The following is a 19474-nucleotide window of genomic DNA, read 5'->3' as shown; positions in this document are numbered from 1 at the left end:
AAAATATCTGGATATTCAACGCAACTGCACAGCGACAGAGCTGTATGCGTCGCAAATAGAATCTACGGTATGTCGCGATGTATATTTGTATCAAGTGCCGCACGTACACAGTCACACTGTGTCTGTATTTTACGTGTAGCGACATACCGTAGATTATATGTGCGACGCACACAGCTCTGGCTCTGTGCAGTTGCGTTAAATATCCAGATATTCTAAAATATCTCGGATGGATATCCATCCGAAATACATAGACTGGTTTCTGATAATAATTGGATATTCCGAATACAGAGATCACTTTGTGTATATCTTAAGCATTCTTTCTTATTTTTTATCCAGTGAAATGTGAAATAAAGCTACTTATCGGTAATAGTCGCATAATATTTTCTTCATTACTGTGATTTAATTGGTACAATAATTAACGAACATTCGGCATAGTTGCTTCAATGAGTTCCTGGATTTTGAATCAATTTTAGCACTAATGTTTTTACCTGCCAGGATTTTTTTTTTTCAATAAATTCGAATGATTAAAATTTTTGGCAGACGTGATATGATTTTGTGCAGAATATCCGAAATCTCATCCGGTATGTTTCTGTATTGTAGAACAAATGTTTGGCTACTCTTCAGTCAATCATGTTTATTAAGCATACAACAGGCATTTTTGATATTGTATTACCAAAAGCACATTCACACACATAGCGCTCAATCCAGTTCACACAGAATACAATCGTTCTTTATTTCTCATACTTACTACCACTTCTGTCTACGACCTGCGGTGGTTGTTATATGGATGCTTCTGTACTTGCGTTTAGTTTTGATTTATTCGCCAACGAGATCGTTTCAACTTTTACAGCTTTCTCTCAACATTGAACATTCAAAAATTTGAAAAGAAAAAATAGGCGACCGATTTTGTTTTGCCAATAACCTTTTTTGCTGTGAATCTTTAAGAAAGAAGAAAAATCCTAGATGGTTCGTCACAATATTTTAATCGTTGTGGTTTAACCTTCAAGTTTATATCGATAGAATTTGTTATGGAATTTTAAAACAATAACAAAAGATGGTTACAATATTTGGCGCACTCATTTTGAACCCCCCATTATGAGGGATCAAAACAAAATTGTGGCTTTTCACTTGCAGTAATTAAATTCATAATCGACGATGCATGACGTAAATTGAAAATGTGTGCTTGATACAATTAATTTTTCAATTACACAAGCTTAAAGCTTTGTTCATTTAACGGTTTTTTCAGGTGACAAATAAAAGAAAAGTTATCCCATCGATGTGGTATCTTGGCCTGTTGCGTTTATTTTTCGACTGCTTTTTTATTCATGTGTCGAAAAAAGGTCAAAATATTTATAGATTCATTGAATAATTTTGCTTGAGTTGAACAATCATTTTTGCTGAATTCTTTTGCTTTTTTATGTGTTAAATTGAAAGAATTGATAAAATAATAATCGATTTTTGAAGTCACTTCATATGTGTAAATTTTGATTGAAACAATTCAGTGTATTCGATTTTTTACAATCTGCCAATTTGTATCCAAAAAAAATGTTAACATTTCTCTTTCTTGGTAACACAGTAAAACAAAATCGCAACATGAAATTCAATTTGTGAAGAAGAAAAAAGAATTGCGAAAAAAGAAGGAAAAACTCGCGCTCAAATAATTTAGAACAATAGATTCAATTGAGACATATCTCACATAACTTGCCTGTCATACGATACAAATGACAACGTCACGAAATTGTAAATGAGCATCAACAGCAGACAAAAAAATATATGTAAACATCACACATCAAAACTGGTTTCCGCGAATATTTTTCAATACTGAATTAATTTACACGCTTGCGCGATAAATGTATTTTTTAGCGCCGTCCGAATATAGAATTTAAAATGAATTGTATCAAATCGGAGAGACTGGTCAGATTCTTCATAATTAATAAGCGTTTGCGGTGTGCTTTCTGTAGTCGGTGACCGACTGTCGGTCACATTTGTTCGTATAATTTTTTGTTTTGTTGGTAAATAAACAATTTGAACTTCAAAAAAGTGAAACAGAAATGATGTCAAAGACATTGTGGTCAATTGAATGTGTTAATTATTAATTAAATGCTGTGAATTCATCGCCTCCACCAACATCTACCAAACTTAAGCTCTAATAAACAGTCTACGGATCAATCGTTCGATTAAGATAAACAATAAACATTTTTAGTTGCAGAGTAGCACATTAATTTATTGTTTATCATTTAAGGTGCAATAGCTTCGAAGCAAACCACAATATTTACTTCATTCTTGCATGACATATAAGCCGTCAATATTAATATATTAAATGGTTGTTGAAGGCACTCATTTGAATAAACTGTTGCGACGCGCTTTGCTTTCTCTCAATCTCTCTTTCTCACTCTCTCTTGGTAGCCCATGTATCAAATGAGCAGCCATTTTTACATGCCTATGCCCTAAACTTACGCATACAATTCAGCAATGAAATTTGTGCCTATGTAGTTCAACTTCTGTAAGTTTATGTTCTTCTGTCCTAGAAGATGGACACATAAGATTTGTGACTGGAAAGGATTTGTTTATGAAGATATGAATAAATATTAATAAAAATTGTTCAAAATTGGTGAAGATTGGTGAATATCGGTAGAAATAAACATGATTGCAATACATTGATGGAGATTTGATTAGCAAAGATTGGCGAAATTTAAAATGATTCGTGGTAGTCATGATAGTGTCCACCCTTAGCTCCAACCGTTTCAGCAATAGATGGTGTAACGCGACTCATTTTGCGATTTTCTTCGAACTGAGATGCGTGGTAACCTTAACTGAAATCTTTGACGGATGCACAATACAAAAACTTCAAAGGAACGCACACTCACCAAAAATACTTTTGCGTTGTGACATTCTTCGGCGATGAATTCAAAGAATTTTTATTAAGTCAGCAATTTTCTTCGCATAATTGTTGCTATAAACAATTTTTTCTACTTCGTTGCACTTTAATTTAAAATTGAATATTTTCATTGAGAAAAAAGAAGAAGAATAAAAAGAAACAAATAATTATATATGAATCGTATGCAGCTTTATATCAATAATATAAATATTTAAATCATCAGTTGAAATTCATTTCATGCGATCGTTATTTTTAGTTTCTCCCTCTCTTCATCTCTAAAAAGTGTTTATTAAACAATCAACAATGGTTGAAACGTCATGATCTTCAATGAATTCAAGTCTGGTTACATATCTGTCTTCATTAACAATGATTTAATGATTTTCAAATGGGTAATAACAACGAGAAACCATCAGTACATTAAGTTTTCAAGACACATTTCAACTGGATTCTTACGATATTTGAAACACCTATTTGTCTATATAGTTTAAAGCGAAATCTCTCAATTTAAATAATTTCTTGAAAATTTCCAGATATTTAATATCATGTGTCAAATTGAATAGTGACCTAAGTGAAAATGCAATTTGAAACGAAGGCGAATATAAGTGCACTCCACTTTTAGTGAAATGTGAAAAATAACGAATTAAAGTGATTTTGAGTGAACGATTTTTAATTAATGAATGAACTTTTAAGTGATGTAGACCAGAGTAAAATGCACACAAAAATACTATCGAAAAATATGGATGCTATGCACCGAATGTCTCGAAATGAGATAAACACTTCAAATGGCACGATTGATCCAAACGAAACTAGAGTAAATTGAAATCTCTGTCAACGAATAAAACAAAACGAAAGAACGCTCTGATAAAAACCAATTTGTTTGGAAGATAAAAGAGCAAAAGGGATATCATTGTGCATAACGTTCATATAAAAATTAAACAAGTGAGAAAGAAGACAGTGAATTTGGTATAAAAATCACCGCTAAGACAACGCATCATTTTTCATGTGAATGCATTCAAAATGGCAAAATTCAGTCGAAAACGTTATTTACACATAAAACGTATTATCACTTACATGTGTTACACAAGTTTAATAATTGGATGGCAGCAATTTAATTATATTAGTTCAGCTGGTGTGATGTCAATGGAATTCTTAAATGAAAATAACGTGTTGACAACGGTGCCAGAAGAGGCGGTAAATTTGTCATTGACACCGATGAAATTGAGCGAAAAACTTGCCGAGAGCTCCTCAAGCACTTCACCATTAACAATAAAGTCGTCTGATTTGAAAACGGGCACATCAAATGCTGTCGACAATTCACCGATTACCGGTTGGCAATGTTTCTGTTGGAATACGACAACGGGATACGAGGTAAAATTCAATTAATTTCTTTGTTTTTGTTGCTACGAAAAAAAAACTGATTGATGAAATTGTATGCCTTCTTTCGACATTTCGATTCGATTTAATTTTGCCCCTTTGTATTCATTCAAATAAGCTCAAATCGATGAACAAAAGCGAACTAACGGCGTGTACAACTGTACACTCTTTGAATATGAACGTCCTTCAAATTGTATACATATTCACCACAACCGGAAGAATCATAATTTTTCAAAATGAGCGCAACGTGACCCATTTGTTAAAATACAATAATTTCCTTAAAGAAAACCGATTATTTTTCAGAGCAAACTGATTGGCTCATATTAAATAAATTATATCTATATACGTTTTTTTTTTGCTTTCAAATTAAATGTACGTAGGATGAATTGGAATGTCGATGTAAGGGGTTGGCTTTGGTACGAGTTCCACAACGTTTGCCTGAAAATATGCAACGTTTAACCATTTCAGCGGCCGGTATTCCAATGCTGCGAACAACCGGTCTCAAAAGACATGCATCATCCCTGCAAGATGTGTAAGTTTTAGCTTGAAGTTTCGCTTAAAGTATGCAAAAATTATTTTCGACTCAGTTGCTGAAAATCTTATTATTTATTTATCCAACACAGTTTTACAACACACCATGAATGTAATTTTATTTCTTTTCATGTATTGCAGAATGTTTACCGATTTGATGGAGTTTGAATCCATTCAGCCGGGCTCATTTTCGGAATTAGTTTGTTTGAGAACAATGTATGTATTAATGTGATTTCATCTCTCGTTAATATTTATTGGGAATTTTATTTTAATCACTTCATCCAACGATTTCACACAATGATAACCTTGAAAATAAATCTCATCAATCATAAATTCGTTCACTTTGCAATGAAGTTCAAGGCATCGACAAAAATACACAATTCTCGATTTTTCTTTCTTGTATTCTTTTTTTACCATCGATTTTCTTATCTTACCTGCAATTTTTTGTTTCGTTTGCTAAATTTAGCTACATATCAAATGCGCCAAAACTTATGTATTTATCAGCCAATGTTTTCGAAGGTATTGCATCGACTTTAAAATCACTGTGAGTTACGTAGATATAAACAAATCATGACATTTTACATAACATTTTAATCCAATTTGGTTTTCTTTTCACTTAGGAGAATTATAAATTGCTCGCTCAAACGGATTCCGGACTTAAGCTATCTCAAATCAATACGAACAATTTTAAATATGGTGTGAGTTTTTACGTAAGGAGTTCATTTGTTTGTCGTTTTTTTTGTCTATTATTTGGAATAGCAACATTTTTTTTACCGATATTTCTATTTAATTTCATAATTTTTCTATTTTTAGTGTCTCGATTCAAGTATTGACATTATTTCTTTCATTTCAGCGATTTCGAGGGAAATCAAATTGAAGAAATTTATCCCAAATCCGTAAACATTCGAACAGAACAATTGTAAGCATCGAAATTTGTTTAGTATATAGACTCGTTCTAGGGGCCAAAGACTGTTTGCAAGTTTCAGATACTTGTCAAATAACTTTCAAGAATATATACGAATTCATAGCTGTTATTTTTTTCATAGCTGTTATTGGTACTGTAGTTTTTCCGCAGCACGTGAATATAAAAAAGGGCAGCACTTGGAAAAGTGCCCGCACTCCGGTGCCTATGATAATTCTGTACTTGTGGCGTAGCGGCAACATGCCAAATCAGTCAGACATGTACAAATCTATGACGATTTACATGTGGTCAATTATTTGTGACAAATTGCGTTGAAAATCAGTTGCATAAAAAGTACACAAAATTTCGAATCAAATGTTATCAAGCAAATAAGACGTCATTTTTGCGTAAACCGGTTTTGATAAATCGATTTATATATTTTTCAGCTCAAAGATATCTTATGTTCGTAATATATTTGAATATATATATATCGCATATTATGTTACAAACATATTAGTAGGTGTCAAGCTGTACTTATTTGCATTCAAATTTGAAGAAAAAAACAAAAAGTTTAAAATCGGAAAGAACTAGATAGCAGTAATTTTTATAAATTTAACATTTACTTGATGGATTTTTGAAACGTATGGAACTTGTATGTATTTAGTGCCCCTAGAACTCGTTTGGGTTCTGTTCTCTCATTCAAAATGCATGCAGCGGTGGTTGAGAACATTATAAGTTGTATACAAGAAAACAATTTTTTTTTCTTTCAATTTAAAAAATACTGATTTTAATATTTCAGCATTCTCGATAACAATGATCTCACTTATATTCCTGACTCAGCGTTCTATGGGTCTGAAATTGCAAAATTGTAAGTAATGAATTTTATAGATGAGTTTCAAAAGAAAGAGTGTTTTTTTACACTTTCTTTCAAACGTTCATCGTTTGGTATTGATAAGATATTAGGATAAGCGTTCACCAAGTCTAGTCATATTGCTGTTGTATTTTATATTTTATCAATTATTACTAATCAATGACCGAAGTGAATGTAAAAACCCACACACACTTTTTGAACTCATCGATAAAGTGCAAAAGTAAATGATAAGTACTTGATGATGAGTGATATTAAGGTCTTTTTCGCCATCCTCACACCCACATTTTCTTTAGATCATTTAAAGCGAATAAAAAGCTCCGAAAAATTCACGCAAATGGATTTGCAGGAATTCAAAATATCATGCAATTGTAGGTATTATTTTTTAAAATAAATTCTTTCAAATAAATTTTATTAACTTGAAAACTAAATGTATTTGTCAGAGATTTATCGGATACATCAATCGAAGCGATGCCACATTATGGTTTGGAAAAGCTTGAAGTATTGCGAATTCAAAATACACACACATTAAAAACTATTCCATCCGTGTATGCGTTTCAAGTAAGCATGGTCATGATCTCTTTTTGCTTCTTTTCGCGTTGCATGTATGTAAAAAAATATCAAAATCAAAAACCTTTATTGAAGAAACGGAAAATACAAGCGAAACGAATAAGTTGATTGCAACAATTTTCGGTGGTGAATTTATTTGCTTTCATATTTCCTTTCTCGCTTCAGAACTTGCGATATGCTTGGCTTACGCATCCGTTCCACTGTTGTGCATTCAAATTTCCCCAGAGACACGATCCATACCGGCATGCTCAGCGAGAGAAATATTTGGCCGAATTGCAGAAAAAATGCTTGAACAACGAACTTATGGTGGATACGAAAGTCAAACACGCTGAAAACTTTGTAAGTTCATCAACTGTACATACGTCTCTCGTGCTCATGAACTTTCCTAGATAATTCTCTCTGATTCTTTTGCTCATTCCGTTGCGAATCAATTGAATTCAAATAAACGCTGGTGTCAAACGTGATTGCACATAATTATGTAAGCTTAGAGCGAAAGAACAACATAAAAGTAAAAATGAAACGTTTTTTTTTTACAAACCGCACCGCATGTTGAGCATTAGAGTGGTTCGAACTTGACATTTTTGCGAGAATCAAAAATCGTACCCCCATATCCTCTGCAGTCATAAAAACTCACAAAAAATGGTTCCCTTGGGGCACGAGAAAACCGAATCTGACGTTAGTTTTAAGATACAATCAATTTTCGATAAATTTTTCTTACAAAAATCCCAAAAAACGAAAATTTTATATGGAAAGTGTGTTTTACTTTTATTCAAACTACTTGAAACTTTAAGAATGTTATTTTTTGGTGAAAAAAACAATCTGTGCCAAATTTTACGTTTTAACTTCATCATACAGGCACGATTCCTATACAAAAATCCAAATTCGCAAAAGGAAAACGAATTTTCTTTCAAAACCGTCATCATAGTCGTGTTTCTATGACCATCATACAGAGGTTATGGGGGTACGATTTTGAGTCTCGCAAAATAGAACCACTCTGTTGAGCATAACAAAATGATACTTTGTTGATCTTTGGCACGTTAGCATAGACCATGTTTACATTAAACTTTTTTAGTTGTCACAAATACTCTTTGTTCCGATTGATTTGAACTGTGTAGAAAATTTTACATCGTTCAATAGCGAGCACGAAATCACGTTTCATTCAATGAAGAAAGTGACAAAGAGTGGATGAATGGAGAATGAAAATGTAATGAAACTTTTCTTGGCAGGCACTTGAAAGTTCAAGACAATTCAATGAATCATTCGAAGTCATTGACGCAAACAATAAAACCCACAACAATAAAATTCTGAATAAAAGATCTACAAATGATGAGGACAGAAACTTCTACAAGTATGTATCTGCGCCATTCATTTAATTTCATTCGAAAATTGTGATTGTTACCCATATAATTCATTTGCGGAGTAATTTTGACGGTGGCGGGACTGTGCGGAGTTTGGCGGAGATGACATACAAACTCTGTGTGTGCGAGGGTAACAGCACTTCTATGTGTATCATTCTTACGCAGATGATTAGTAACTTAGCTGTGTGTACGGCTACTAAGATGTTCGATTGGACAAAATAAATCTATGAACAGCAAAGAATGCTGTTGCACTCATACACACAGCATTTGCATGCTATCTCCGCCGAACTCCGCACAGTCCCGTCATCGACAAAATTACTCCGCAAATGAGTTATATGGGTATCGATAATTTAATTTCTTTTTTTTTTAATAAATTAGCAGTCATTTTGAAGATGGTGCTGTTGGCTCATTCTCCGAAAACTCATCATTAGAATATAGCATATCATCATCATCAGATAGTAGTAATCCAATTAGCGACACATCGACCAATTTTCTAAATAATTTCGACCATTTTGGTGAGGTGTGGATGGATGAAACGGCCGACATTCTTCCAAACAACGTGAAACACGCAGTTTGCGGAAAGCTAACGGTTAAGTATGTGTTCGTTGAATTTTTCGCATAAAAATGATTTGTAGATTTGTATTTACCAAATTGGTTTACATATCAAACATTATGTATTTGTTATAATTCGACAGAAAAATCGATGTACAATGTTTTCCTCTGCCGGATGCATTAAATCCGTGTGAAGATGTCATGGGATCACAATGGTTACGTACATCTGTATGGATTGTTGTGTTGTTAGCTGTATTTGGTAATATGGCTGTACTTCTAGTGCTATTCTCAAATTGGTAACTAATTACTTTTATCATTTCACCGTTTCCACCTTTTCCACTGGACTATGAGGAGGGGGAGAGCGCTGAGGAGGATCCTCCTCTCTCCTTCTTCTCAAAGGAACAATCTATTTTCAGCTTGGCAAGCTAACGTCAGACACTGAAATAGAGCGACAACAATAGGAGTGATTTTTTTAGCTATAAAAACACTTCCATCGTTACAATCACTTTTATTTTTTCTTTCACTTCATTTCAGTGCCTGACATTAGTTGCCTGAACATGATTCATCTAATTAAAAATATCTAAATATAATGTCTGATTTCCATCCGTATAAAATGTGTAACGTGTGTGTGTGATGTCAAAAGTCTTATCTCATCCACACCAATTGAATCTTATCTTAATTCGATTTGGTGGATTAATTACTTCATAATCTTATGTGCTTTTCGATGTGTTAAGGAATGAAGTGACGGTGCCAAAATTTCTGATAAGTCATCTCGCCTTTGCCGATTTATGTCTGGGTCTTTATCTGCTACTTATCGCATCAATTGACATCCATTCCATGGGAGAATATTTCAACTTTGCGTACACTTGGCAATACGGTACTTGAATTATATTTGATATATTTTGATACAATACGGAAACAAACATGCTTGTGCCGAAAATTCAATGTTCTCACAAGATTTTTGGCTCCGATTAATTCTTACAAATAAATGTGTATAGATCTAACGAAGCATGCATACATTGTATGGAAAATACGAGAGATTTATGTGTATAGCAGCCACATTACATGATACGTAATTAAAGCGTCCACACAAAATCCAATTTATCGAACGTTTAATTGAATTAAAGGGCTTGACCATTGTAGCTGACCATGCATACCATTTATGTACACCATAAACAAGTTTCTGCATAATACGATCGTATCATTTGTTTTGGCGATATTTTTCATTTCAAAAATATAATATGAATGATGAACATGTAAAAGGCACTATTGAAATTTGCACAAAATTTAATTTAACGAAAAGTTTTCTTGCCGCTTGGTGGGATATATTTTTTTTTATCGAAGGCAAATAAAACGGCCAACCAATTTAGCATTAATAATCAATCAATTGATCTGATTGTATAATGTCTCATGTAAATTTCTACAAAAATATCTGGCCCCAGCACATTTTTCCTCTTTTATCATAGTGAAGCGACACAAAATGGGGTGTCAGGGTGTCAATTTCAATTTTCTTTGAAGCATCGTATACTGTATTAGATTTGAAGTGAAGCTGTCAGCCGAATATATTTCGTTAAGCCTTTATCGATAATTAAATCAATTTGTAGATACATTCGCTGAATTTACGATGACATGAGTGGATTCCAAAATGTATATGTGTATCAGTAGAACAAATCAATCAATCATGCTGTTTTTATATTCTTCATTGCACACAGGCATCGGGTGTAAGGTGGCGGGATTTCTTACAGTCTTTGCAACGCATTTATCCGTTTTCACATTGACCTTAATAACAATCGAACGTTGGTATGCAATAACGCATGCCATTTATCTAGATAAAAGAATTAAAATAAAAGCTGCCTCATGCATTATGGTTTGCGGTTGGGTATATTCAATGGTGATGTCATCGCTTCCACTGTTTGGCTTCAGCAACTATTCATCAACCAGGTTTGTACAAATGCATCGTTCAATTTATTTTTATAAAATGGCCTTAAAAATATTTAAACCCAAAAGTAATTTGAAAAAAGTTCGAACCACTTCATAAAATCATGATAATATATATATCATTGTAGCCTGTTTAATATGTATGACCGCATTGATTTATAAACAAATCAAAATTCGTTATAACCCATTGAATATTGTATGGATGGGTGCTTCAATTTATTTGCGACGTGTTTATCTTTTCCATATAGTATTTGTATGCCAATGGAGGCCCGAGACTCGCTTGACATCGCTTATTTGGTTGCAATAATGGCAGTAAATGGATTGGCATTTTGTATAATAGCCATTTGTTATGCTCGCATGTATTTTTCGTTGGACAAAGAGACAAGGCATGCGGTTTCCCATGTGTCCAGAGGTGAAATGACGGTGGCAAAGAAAATGGCATTGCTTGTGTTTACAAATTTCGCATGTTGGGCACCAATCGCCTTTTTCGGATTAACAGCGTTAGCCGGTTTACCACTTATCGATGTAGCCAAATCAAAAATACTGCTTGTCTTCTTTTATCCACTAAATTCGTGTGCCGATCCATATTTGTATGCGATTTTAACATCACAATATCGACGTGATTTATTTGTGCTTCTGTCCAAGTAAACTATTTTCCCTTCATTTATTTTATATCAAATGGATTCCTTCCCTGTTTTATATATATTCATTTTGTGTAATTAATCCATTTCAGATACGGTTTATTTAAGAAAACTGCTGCGCAGTATAAAATGAACTATTCGATACCAACATCGCATTTAACATGTCCGATTCCGTTGCTCGACCAAAGGCGATCGTCACAGCCCGATAGTGGCACCAAAATTACAAAGGACGAAACAAACCGAAATGAAGAGTATGTATGATATACGGCTCCGACGGTGGAGCCTTCAAATCAACCAATGCATCTACAAATGAACGTATGATAATTAATTTAAAACTATACATCTGATAAATTATTTTATATCTATATTGATTGGATCTTACTGAATTTTAGACTTAAGTCTTCTAATTTATACAAAATAGACAGACAGACATACAAAGAATAATAAATTAATATATCAAATGTTAAAATGGAGGTGTCAGACTATTGTTTTTTTTATATATACCATTGGTAGGCAAATGGGCCACGCGCTCTACATTGATGGCAAATCACAATTGAATGCTGTGTAATAATCGACATCCTTTGATGTACTGGCATCAACAACATTTGAAGCATAGACCAAATCAGAGATGATATCGTTAAATAGACTCCATTAGTCATCACATATATATCTAGTACATCGTGTTTTCTATTAACCAAACATGACAACAAAGAAACTCCCTGGGTGATATTGATTTATGTAACGACTCAACATTTCATTAACATTGACACATTGTTGATTATTTGCATATTCTACATATGTGCGCACACGTTTGACTTTGAATCGATTGTGCTATAAAACGAATCGATTTTATTTAAAATGAAAGTGAAAACATAGATCCCCGAGCTATTCACATGCAGATATACAAATCGATACACTTTCGATTTCTATGTTGGTTTTAAATTGGAAATTGAGTCAAGGGGCTGTATACAACAATTTGAGCTACAATTATTTTTTAAATCTTCTTGATCACAATGGAAAAGTTGACAAAAAAAATCATTCAACATTTTGTTCTCTCTATTTTTCCTCGATTTCTGTATTCGTTTCATTCTTGAGTGCTTTTATACACTCATTTGAATCTCATACAATCTGAATGCATTCAAAAGTTCTGTTCATCGAAAATTTAAATAAATGAACGGATGCGTAATGATAACGATTTTTGATTCTTGTCTGAAACACTGAAATATAAACGAACTTATGGAAAGTCACTAAGTAACTTTGAACTTTAATATTTTGATATTGAACTATAATGAGTCGTTGGTTCTTAATTATCAGTAATATATAACTTTAATTATCAGTTCAGAATGGACGCAATTTGTTTTTATGCGATTTTTATTTTGAAATTTCTATCAATACGACTTGAATCATTTCGATAAATTTCAGTTCGGTAACGTATAATAGATTGAAAATTATTGTGAGACACCCCTTGAACTGCAATGCGTTCATATGCATATGCATAATGCTTTTCAATTTGAGCTTCTTCGTGCCTGAAATCTATTCTCTTCAGTTTAGTTACAAAAGTATTTCAAAAGGTTACAATTCAACGTGATTGAAACGACATTCATTATTACTTATTGAATAGAAAATTAATGAAGTTGGCTGACTACAGGTAATGGTGTTGCATCTGATTGAAACACAGCCCAGAAATCGAAGTAGATACAGTTAGAGATATTCCAATAATAAAAAAACGTTCAAATATTTATCTTGAATGCGAAAGAAATTACGTTATAATATATTTGCTATAACAAAATTCTTGAACAAAAATCAGGGACCGGGTCGCGTATAATTTTATACTAGCATAAAAAACGCAGGCAGTATAAATATACAAAGTATAAACGCAGACGCAACATATCCATCGCTGTTCGCTATGTATGAAGCATGCGAATACATGTTCGTGTGTGCATGTGACCATTGAGAGACGCACGCACATACATTGTATTTATTGAGCGCAGCACAAAGCGAACAGCGACGGATATTTTGCGTCTGCGTTTATACAAAGTATAAATATCTTGTATGTATAATTCTATATGCGACCCGGTCCCTGACAAAAATAACGAAATTTATTACGCTGTATTTTGGAGTGAAAAGAGTGTGCTTAAGATTTATATGATAACGAAAGAAAGGAGTTCTGCCAAAATTCTATGAAACCATGAAAAATGAAGAAAGAAAATCTAACAAAGAATCGATTGTATAGAAATCAAACAATTTTATTGTCCGTAAATTGTTATCCTTTTAATAAAAACGTGACTTCTACCAATTGTCCAACACAATATACATTTATTTGTCAATTTATGGTACAAGAATAAAAAAAAGACCAGCATGGAGTCTATTATTTAATTGACGGTCTTTTAATGTTCAATCGATTGTTAGAAAAGCACTTATCAAAAAAAATCTTCAACAAAATTGATATCAAATGAACATATATAATATTAATCGCATTATAGACGAATTTATCGGTAAAAGTATTATTAATTCCACTCAGACAAGAGATGGAAGGTTTCGTTATTGGTAAGGTAATAAAGAGACTTTATAAGGAACTTCAGTAATTCTATACGACTGTAAAATAGATATCATCCCAATTTAGGTAAAAATGAGATGCAAATGAAATGAGAACAGTTGCACTCGTATCGATTTACAGATTAGTAATCATTAATATTTTTTTGGTGTTTGAAGGTGAACTGTCTTCCAAATTCATATTTATATCAAATCTATCGGAGAATTTTTCGGAATATTTATAGCAAGTGTCCATGCCAAATTTATGCCCAATTTGTCGGTGAGCGCTTTATTGGGAAATTGAATATTTATCGCTTTATGAGAACCACTCCACTAAAATAATTTAAAAAAAAACAGAAAAAAATCATAAATTTTAATGAGTTTGTTGATTGCAAATGAAGCTTACTTTAAGTTTTTGTGGAGCACCGAGCATTCGTACTTCGGTTGCATCATCAAATCTTCCACCTAATGAGTAAAGTTTTATGTCACCAGAATCATAGGGATATTTCAATACCATTGCATAAACGACGGTACGATCGTCATCAAGCGTTTTGCTAGTATACCAAACATCTGGGGTTTTTGTATCATTTTGATAAATCCATGGATTACTGCCATAAATTGCTTCACCGTTTATTTTTAACCAACTTCCCATCTCACGTAAACGTTCAACGAAAATTGGTTGAATAACACCGTTTTGCGTTGGTCCAACATTCACCAGCACATTTCCACCAGTACTGACAGTAGTCACGATTTCTATCAATTCAATCAACATTCAAGTAATTTATTCAATGTTTTTATTTTTAATTTTGCATACCACTAATTAACTGGCCTGGCGTTAGAAAGTCTTCGAGACGTGCATTTGCTCTGTATCCCCAGCTATTTTTATCAATTGGAAATGCATTTTCCCATTTTTTCTTCTGCAATTCTCCTATTATGACCATAACATAAATATGGTAAATTTTCGTTTCGTATCAAAGACATCTGTTACAGTGGAAGCATGCAGATGGAGAGTTGTCTTAAGATCTGTAAAAAGTTACCTGGATTGAAATGATCTGAGCATGTGAGAAAGTCTCCATGTTTACACAATGTTCCACGTCCCCATCTATCATTTGTTACAATTGTGTCGCGTACCGGACTCTCATTGTACAACCTGCATAGTTTCAATTATTTATATTAATTAGACATTTTCATGGTATATCAGAACCCTGCTGATCAAGTATGCAACTAAAACAGAATCGCATTTTACCAAGCAATAAATTCGGTTGAATTCCAGTATTGCCAATCCGCTTCCCAATCGCCATCCGACCAAAGTACTTCTGGTTTATATGTATTTACAAGCTCAAGCATTTCAGGCAGTACCTAATTTAATCAATTGTTCGAATGGAAGACTAATCCTGGGATTTTATTGAAATATAACCTAACCATAAAAAAATTCTCATTTTTCGTATGGTGGTGTTACACTTTAACGAAATCTCAGGAGACATTTCACATTCATTCGGACAATCATATTGTTATTTCATATTTAGTTGATATGAGGGTATTCATTTTGAAAACATTTTTCGTAAATAAATAAACAAATAGATTCAATTGATAAAGTAAATCGTGTTTACACATTGAAACTAAATCATAAGCCAATTCATTCAAACAAACACAATGCAATCACATTGAACAAATAGATAGCGTTAACAGTTTAAGTTAAATGTGATAGTAAAACTTAGAAATGATTAAAAACCGTTAATACTGGGCGCCATCTATTGGTATTTTTGTTGATTTTTAGCACAAATGATTGTGTTACTCACTTTGTTTACAACAAAAATATTATCATTGAATTCCTTTTGTTTATCGCTCAAATACATTGGATTGAACCATTCGAATAACGAATGATATAGGCCAAATCGAAGTGTGGTATTTTTTCGGATGGCAGTGGAAAGTTCAGAAACAATATCACGATGAGGTCCAATCTGGAAGAAATGGAAAAATACAGAAATTCACATGGAAAATGTGTAAAAATGGTTGAGTTTATATTTATGCGCGTCTTTCTAAAAAAAAAACTTACATCCACTGAATTCCAGCTAAATGAATATTTTGACGGCCAAAATGCATAGCCATCATGATGTTTACTTGTTAAAACCACATATCTATAATGTGAAAAAAAAATTCATTTTTCTTGGAAAATATAAAGTTTTAATTTAATTTTACGAAAAAAAAATTACTTGGCACCGCTTTCTTCAAACAATTTTGCCCATTCGTTTGGATTAAAATGTTCGGCTGTGAATTGAGATGCAAATTCTTGATAGGTGAATCCGGGTTTGAAATTCTTATTCATGTATTCAACATATGATGGTAGATGCTTATTGCGCCAATTTGTCCAAAACCACTCAGTACCATATGTGGGCACTGAATATATACCCCAATGGATGAAAATGCCAACTTTTGCCTCATCATACCAATTTGGCAATGGCCTTTGGTCCAAACTTTCCCAAGTTGGAGAATAATTTACTCGATGTTGTTTTGCGACCAATTCGCTCACAATACAATTGAAAATTATTGCCAAATAACAAAAGAAAAAAACCACACTTTTTATCATCGTACTTTACTTAATTGATCTCTCTTGATTTTTAATAATCTCTTTCGAATTAGTAACGATCAGACATCCATCAACGTCTAAAACGATGTATCATACTGTACTGTTTATATACATGCGAACGTTGTTTAACCAGCTGTACAACTAGCAGTAATCTGTCACTATTCTCTTCTTATGCATATAAATTAAAATAATCATTTTTTTTTTTGGAATACAAAACCTTTATAATCTAATCAGCTTTCAACGAGTCAGTAAATTCAATGGGGAACAGCTACAGGGTGTTTCAGTGAATCCGTGTATCCATGAAAATCAAATACTCAAATTTTGATTGTTAACTTAGATAAAATGTGTGCGAAAAATAATATTTGCGATGATGATGATGAAGAATTCTTGCATTAATGCAACTATGATGATGATGTGTATGACTGCATCCATAATTTTTTTTTTTTTTTTGAAGTGAAAATCCACAAAAAAATCCAATTGTGGCATTGAAAATTCCAAATTATTTGCAAGATAAAATACGAGAGAGAAACGAAATTTTTTAATAACACAACATTGAATGACACAAAGAGCATTTTTTTACATTAACACGATCACGATGTAAAAAACTAAAAATATCTAACACAGTCTGCGTTGGTGACGTCGCATTGTATACCATGCGATACTTCCAATTTTTGCAAAAAATTCCAAACATCACCCTGTACGACAACAGTACTAATATCGTTACAAAATGTACCGACATGTACAATTTATGTACGTATATACAATGTACATACACAGAAACGTACTTTTTCTTTGTAATTGTTATGCTTTGTTTAATATTGGAATAAAATTTTTAAGTAAACATATAAAAGAATATTTCCAGGTCAATGGTTATTTATGGCCAAGTGCACTTGAAGTTAGAACAAAAAGAGTCACGAAGTAATATTGATATTATAGAAATTTGAAACAGTTTTTTATGATAAGAATAATACTTTCAAATTCGAGCACATAAATTATGAATAAAGATAAAATGCCTGAAAACTGAAATTTTTTTATCATGAAAGTTGCCATTCAAACAATATTTCACTTTATATAATTATCTGGTGTTTTGAGAACACAGAATAAGTTATGCAGATACAATTTATTTGCTTGTATAACCCTCTGAATAAACCGGTGTGAGCAGTGAGCACACCGTTTCCAAATTGGTTCATACTACGATGCGCTTCATGTAGAAACTAACGTAGTTTTATTCAAATCATTGTTCTTTACGTGACTTGGTGAATATATGTTCACCATTCAACAATTTTCGAAACACTCTACTTACTCCGTTTTTTTGTTTAAAATATAAGTTTTCGAAAATTACTGTGTGTTACAGAGTCACACAGTCTGCAAAAAATTATTATTAAAATAGATTATTAAATTACTTGAGTCAGCTGACATTCCTGAAGATGTAAAGATTTCTGAGAAAAAAATTATTGAGTTTACTGCAACACTTACCATTAGAACTTTATTTCCAAATTAATTTAGACATTTAAATAATCAATTTTTGTGTAATAGATGAACATAATTCAAGTGTAAAGACATGATTCGGTTTTATTGTAAATATGTCACGTTAAGAGTATACTTTACAGCACAATCACAACTATCTGAATTCTATCCTCAGTCAGATATTTTATTAATTTTTAATTTTGGTTTATATGTAAAATACATACAAAAAGATGTATGCAATAAAAAAAAATGTTTTTTACTTTTTAACGAACTTTTCTTACTTTACTTAAGAAATTGACACTTTGAATACATAGCAATGGATTACATAGCATTAACAAGAGTTCGCCTTTTTATTCATCATAAGCGATCTTTATTGTTCTACCAATGATCTATCTCTTCATTGCACTGTATATCAAGTGCACTGTATATCATGTTATCATATTTTTTGTTAATGAATCTCTAACTGTGAAAGAATATTGTTTAAATTTTCACGAATGTAAAATGTAGAAATCGTGACGTAAAGAAAAATCAATTTTAAAGGAAACATGTTCATTTGCTATCTCCGTCATGACCAATTGTATTTTCGGAGATGTGTTGATCCGGTAGAAAAGTAATACTTGTTGCGGAGATTCCAAATTCCAAAGTTCTTGAGTACCACCCATCACTGATTATAAATCCATTGCAGCAAAGACGTAATTGCAATGTAGTTCCGCTACTTTTGAAATTAGTGCCTATGTTTAATTCAATTTTATAACCGTATTCACTATCTTTTTTAAAAATTATGGGTACATAACTGTACTGAGTGTTGTTAAAATTAATCGTTTCAAAATCATAGGGACGACACCCAGTTCCGATATCGCCAAAGGTTTCCGGAGATTTGGCTTTGTTACACTGTTCTATTCTGACCATAGGGTACTTGTTTCGAAATTCATCAAAGGTATTTGCATAATCACTGTATTTTACCACGGGGTATGGCATCGAACAACCACCATCATGCTCATACCAAGACCATGATGATTCCAATATTCGAAACCAACTGAAATTTATTTTATACTGAATTGGTGCATCAAGATCCTGAAAGCAAATAATAATAATTAATAATTGGAGAATAATTAAATCAAATGAAGTTTCATTAAATCAATGAATTAGATTGTTGATTTCAAAAATGAAAAGCAAAAAGGACTTAATGTTGAAATTTCCGTTTTTGTCTATTGTAAAATTGGAAATTTCGAATACCAGAGGTGGTAAACGCCTACACACACTACTGATTTGTTCGT

At 32.6% G+C, this 19474-nt stretch overlaps 2 protein-coding genes across 5 annotated transcripts; one reads left to right on the top strand and one right to left on the bottom strand.

Annotated features, from left to right (window-relative positions):
- The first annotated feature begins 864 nt into the window (after positions 1 to 864).
- Positions 865 to 11940, top strand: LOC116338579 (lutropin-choriogonadotropic hormone receptor-like). Of its 4 annotated transcripts, none has more exons than XM_031763942.1 (18): positions 865 to 966; positions 3569 to 4246; positions 4633 to 4784; positions 4925 to 4999; positions 5250 to 5327; positions 5404 to 5481; positions 5637 to 5702; positions 6484 to 6552; positions 6849 to 6923; positions 6996 to 7113; positions 7288 to 7461; positions 8349 to 8470; positions 8859 to 9074; positions 9176 to 9328; positions 9767 to 9909; positions 10745 to 10973; positions 11219 to 11614; positions 11704 to 11940. In XM_031763942.1, exons 2-18 carry the CDS (start codon positions 3896 to 3898, stop codon positions 11870 to 11872), a joined length of 2664 nt encoding a protein of 887 aa, XP_031619802.1. In that variant the 5' UTR covers positions 865 to 966; positions 3569 to 3895; the 3' UTR covers positions 11873 to 11940. The 4 variants fall into 4 exon arrangements, with proteins under 4 accessions (XP_031619802.1, XP_031619803.1, XP_031619800.1 ...); XM_031763943.1 differs by having other exon boundaries at positions 3409 to 4246; positions 8862 to 9074; XM_031763940.1 differs by having other exon boundaries at positions 3409 to 4246.
- A 1958-nt stretch (positions 11941 to 13898) lies between these two features.
- On the bottom strand, positions 13899 to 16874 carry LOC116338823 (putative alpha-L-fucosidase). The gene is made up of 8 exons (XM_031764319.1): positions 16357 to 16874; positions 16200 to 16281; positions 15943 to 16104; positions 15390 to 15502; positions 15181 to 15293; positions 14958 to 15071; positions 14550 to 14896; positions 13899 to 14476 (listed from the first exon to the last, which is right to left on the bottom strand). Exons 1-8 carry the CDS (start codon positions 16728 to 16730, stop codon positions 14348 to 14350), a joined length of 1434 nt encoding a protein of 477 aa, XP_031620179.1. The 5' UTR covers positions 16731 to 16874; the 3' UTR covers positions 13899 to 14347.
- Between the last annotated feature and the right edge of the window lie 2600 nt (positions 16875 to 19474).

This window comes from Contarinia nasturtii, unplaced genomic scaffold (genome assembly GCF_009176525.2).
Source record: "Contarinia nasturtii isolate CC-2019 unplaced genomic scaffold, AAFC_CNas_1.1 Cnas_scaffold_414, whole genome shotgun sequence".
In the NCBI taxonomy this organism is placed as follows: domain Eukaryota; kingdom Metazoa; phylum Arthropoda; class Insecta; order Diptera; family Cecidomyiidae; genus Contarinia; species Contarinia nasturtii.
Note: the sequence above shows the minus strand (reverse complement) of the source record. Positions and strands in the feature narration are given on the sequence as shown.

Bases quoted from the DNA above. Each gene is read 5' to 3' on its own strand.
- LOC116338579 (XM_031763942.1), top strand. From the start codon at position 3,896: ATGGCAAAATTCAGTCGAAAACGTTATTTACACATAAAACGTATTATC. The intron at 5,482-5,636 runs GTGAGTTTTTAC...CTTTCATTTCAG, and splicing joins CGAACAATTTTAAATATGGT to CGATTTCGAGGGAAATCAAA. The intron at 7,462-8,348 runs GTAAGTTCATCA...TTTTCTTGGCAG, and splicing joins TCAAACACGCTGAAAACTTT to GCACTTGAAAGTTCAAGACA.
- LOC116338823 (XM_031764319.1), bottom strand. From the start codon at position 16,730: ATGATAAAAAGTGTGGTTTTTTTCTTTTGTTATTTGGCAATAATTTTC. The intron at 14,897-14,957 runs GTATGCAAAATT...TTGAATTGATAG, and splicing joins GCCAGGCCAGTTAATTAGTG to AAATCGTGACTACTGTCAGT. The intron at 14,477-14,549 runs GTAAGCTTCATT...AAATTATTTTAG, and splicing joins GTGCTCCACAAAAACTTAAA to TGGAGTGGTTCTCATAAAGC.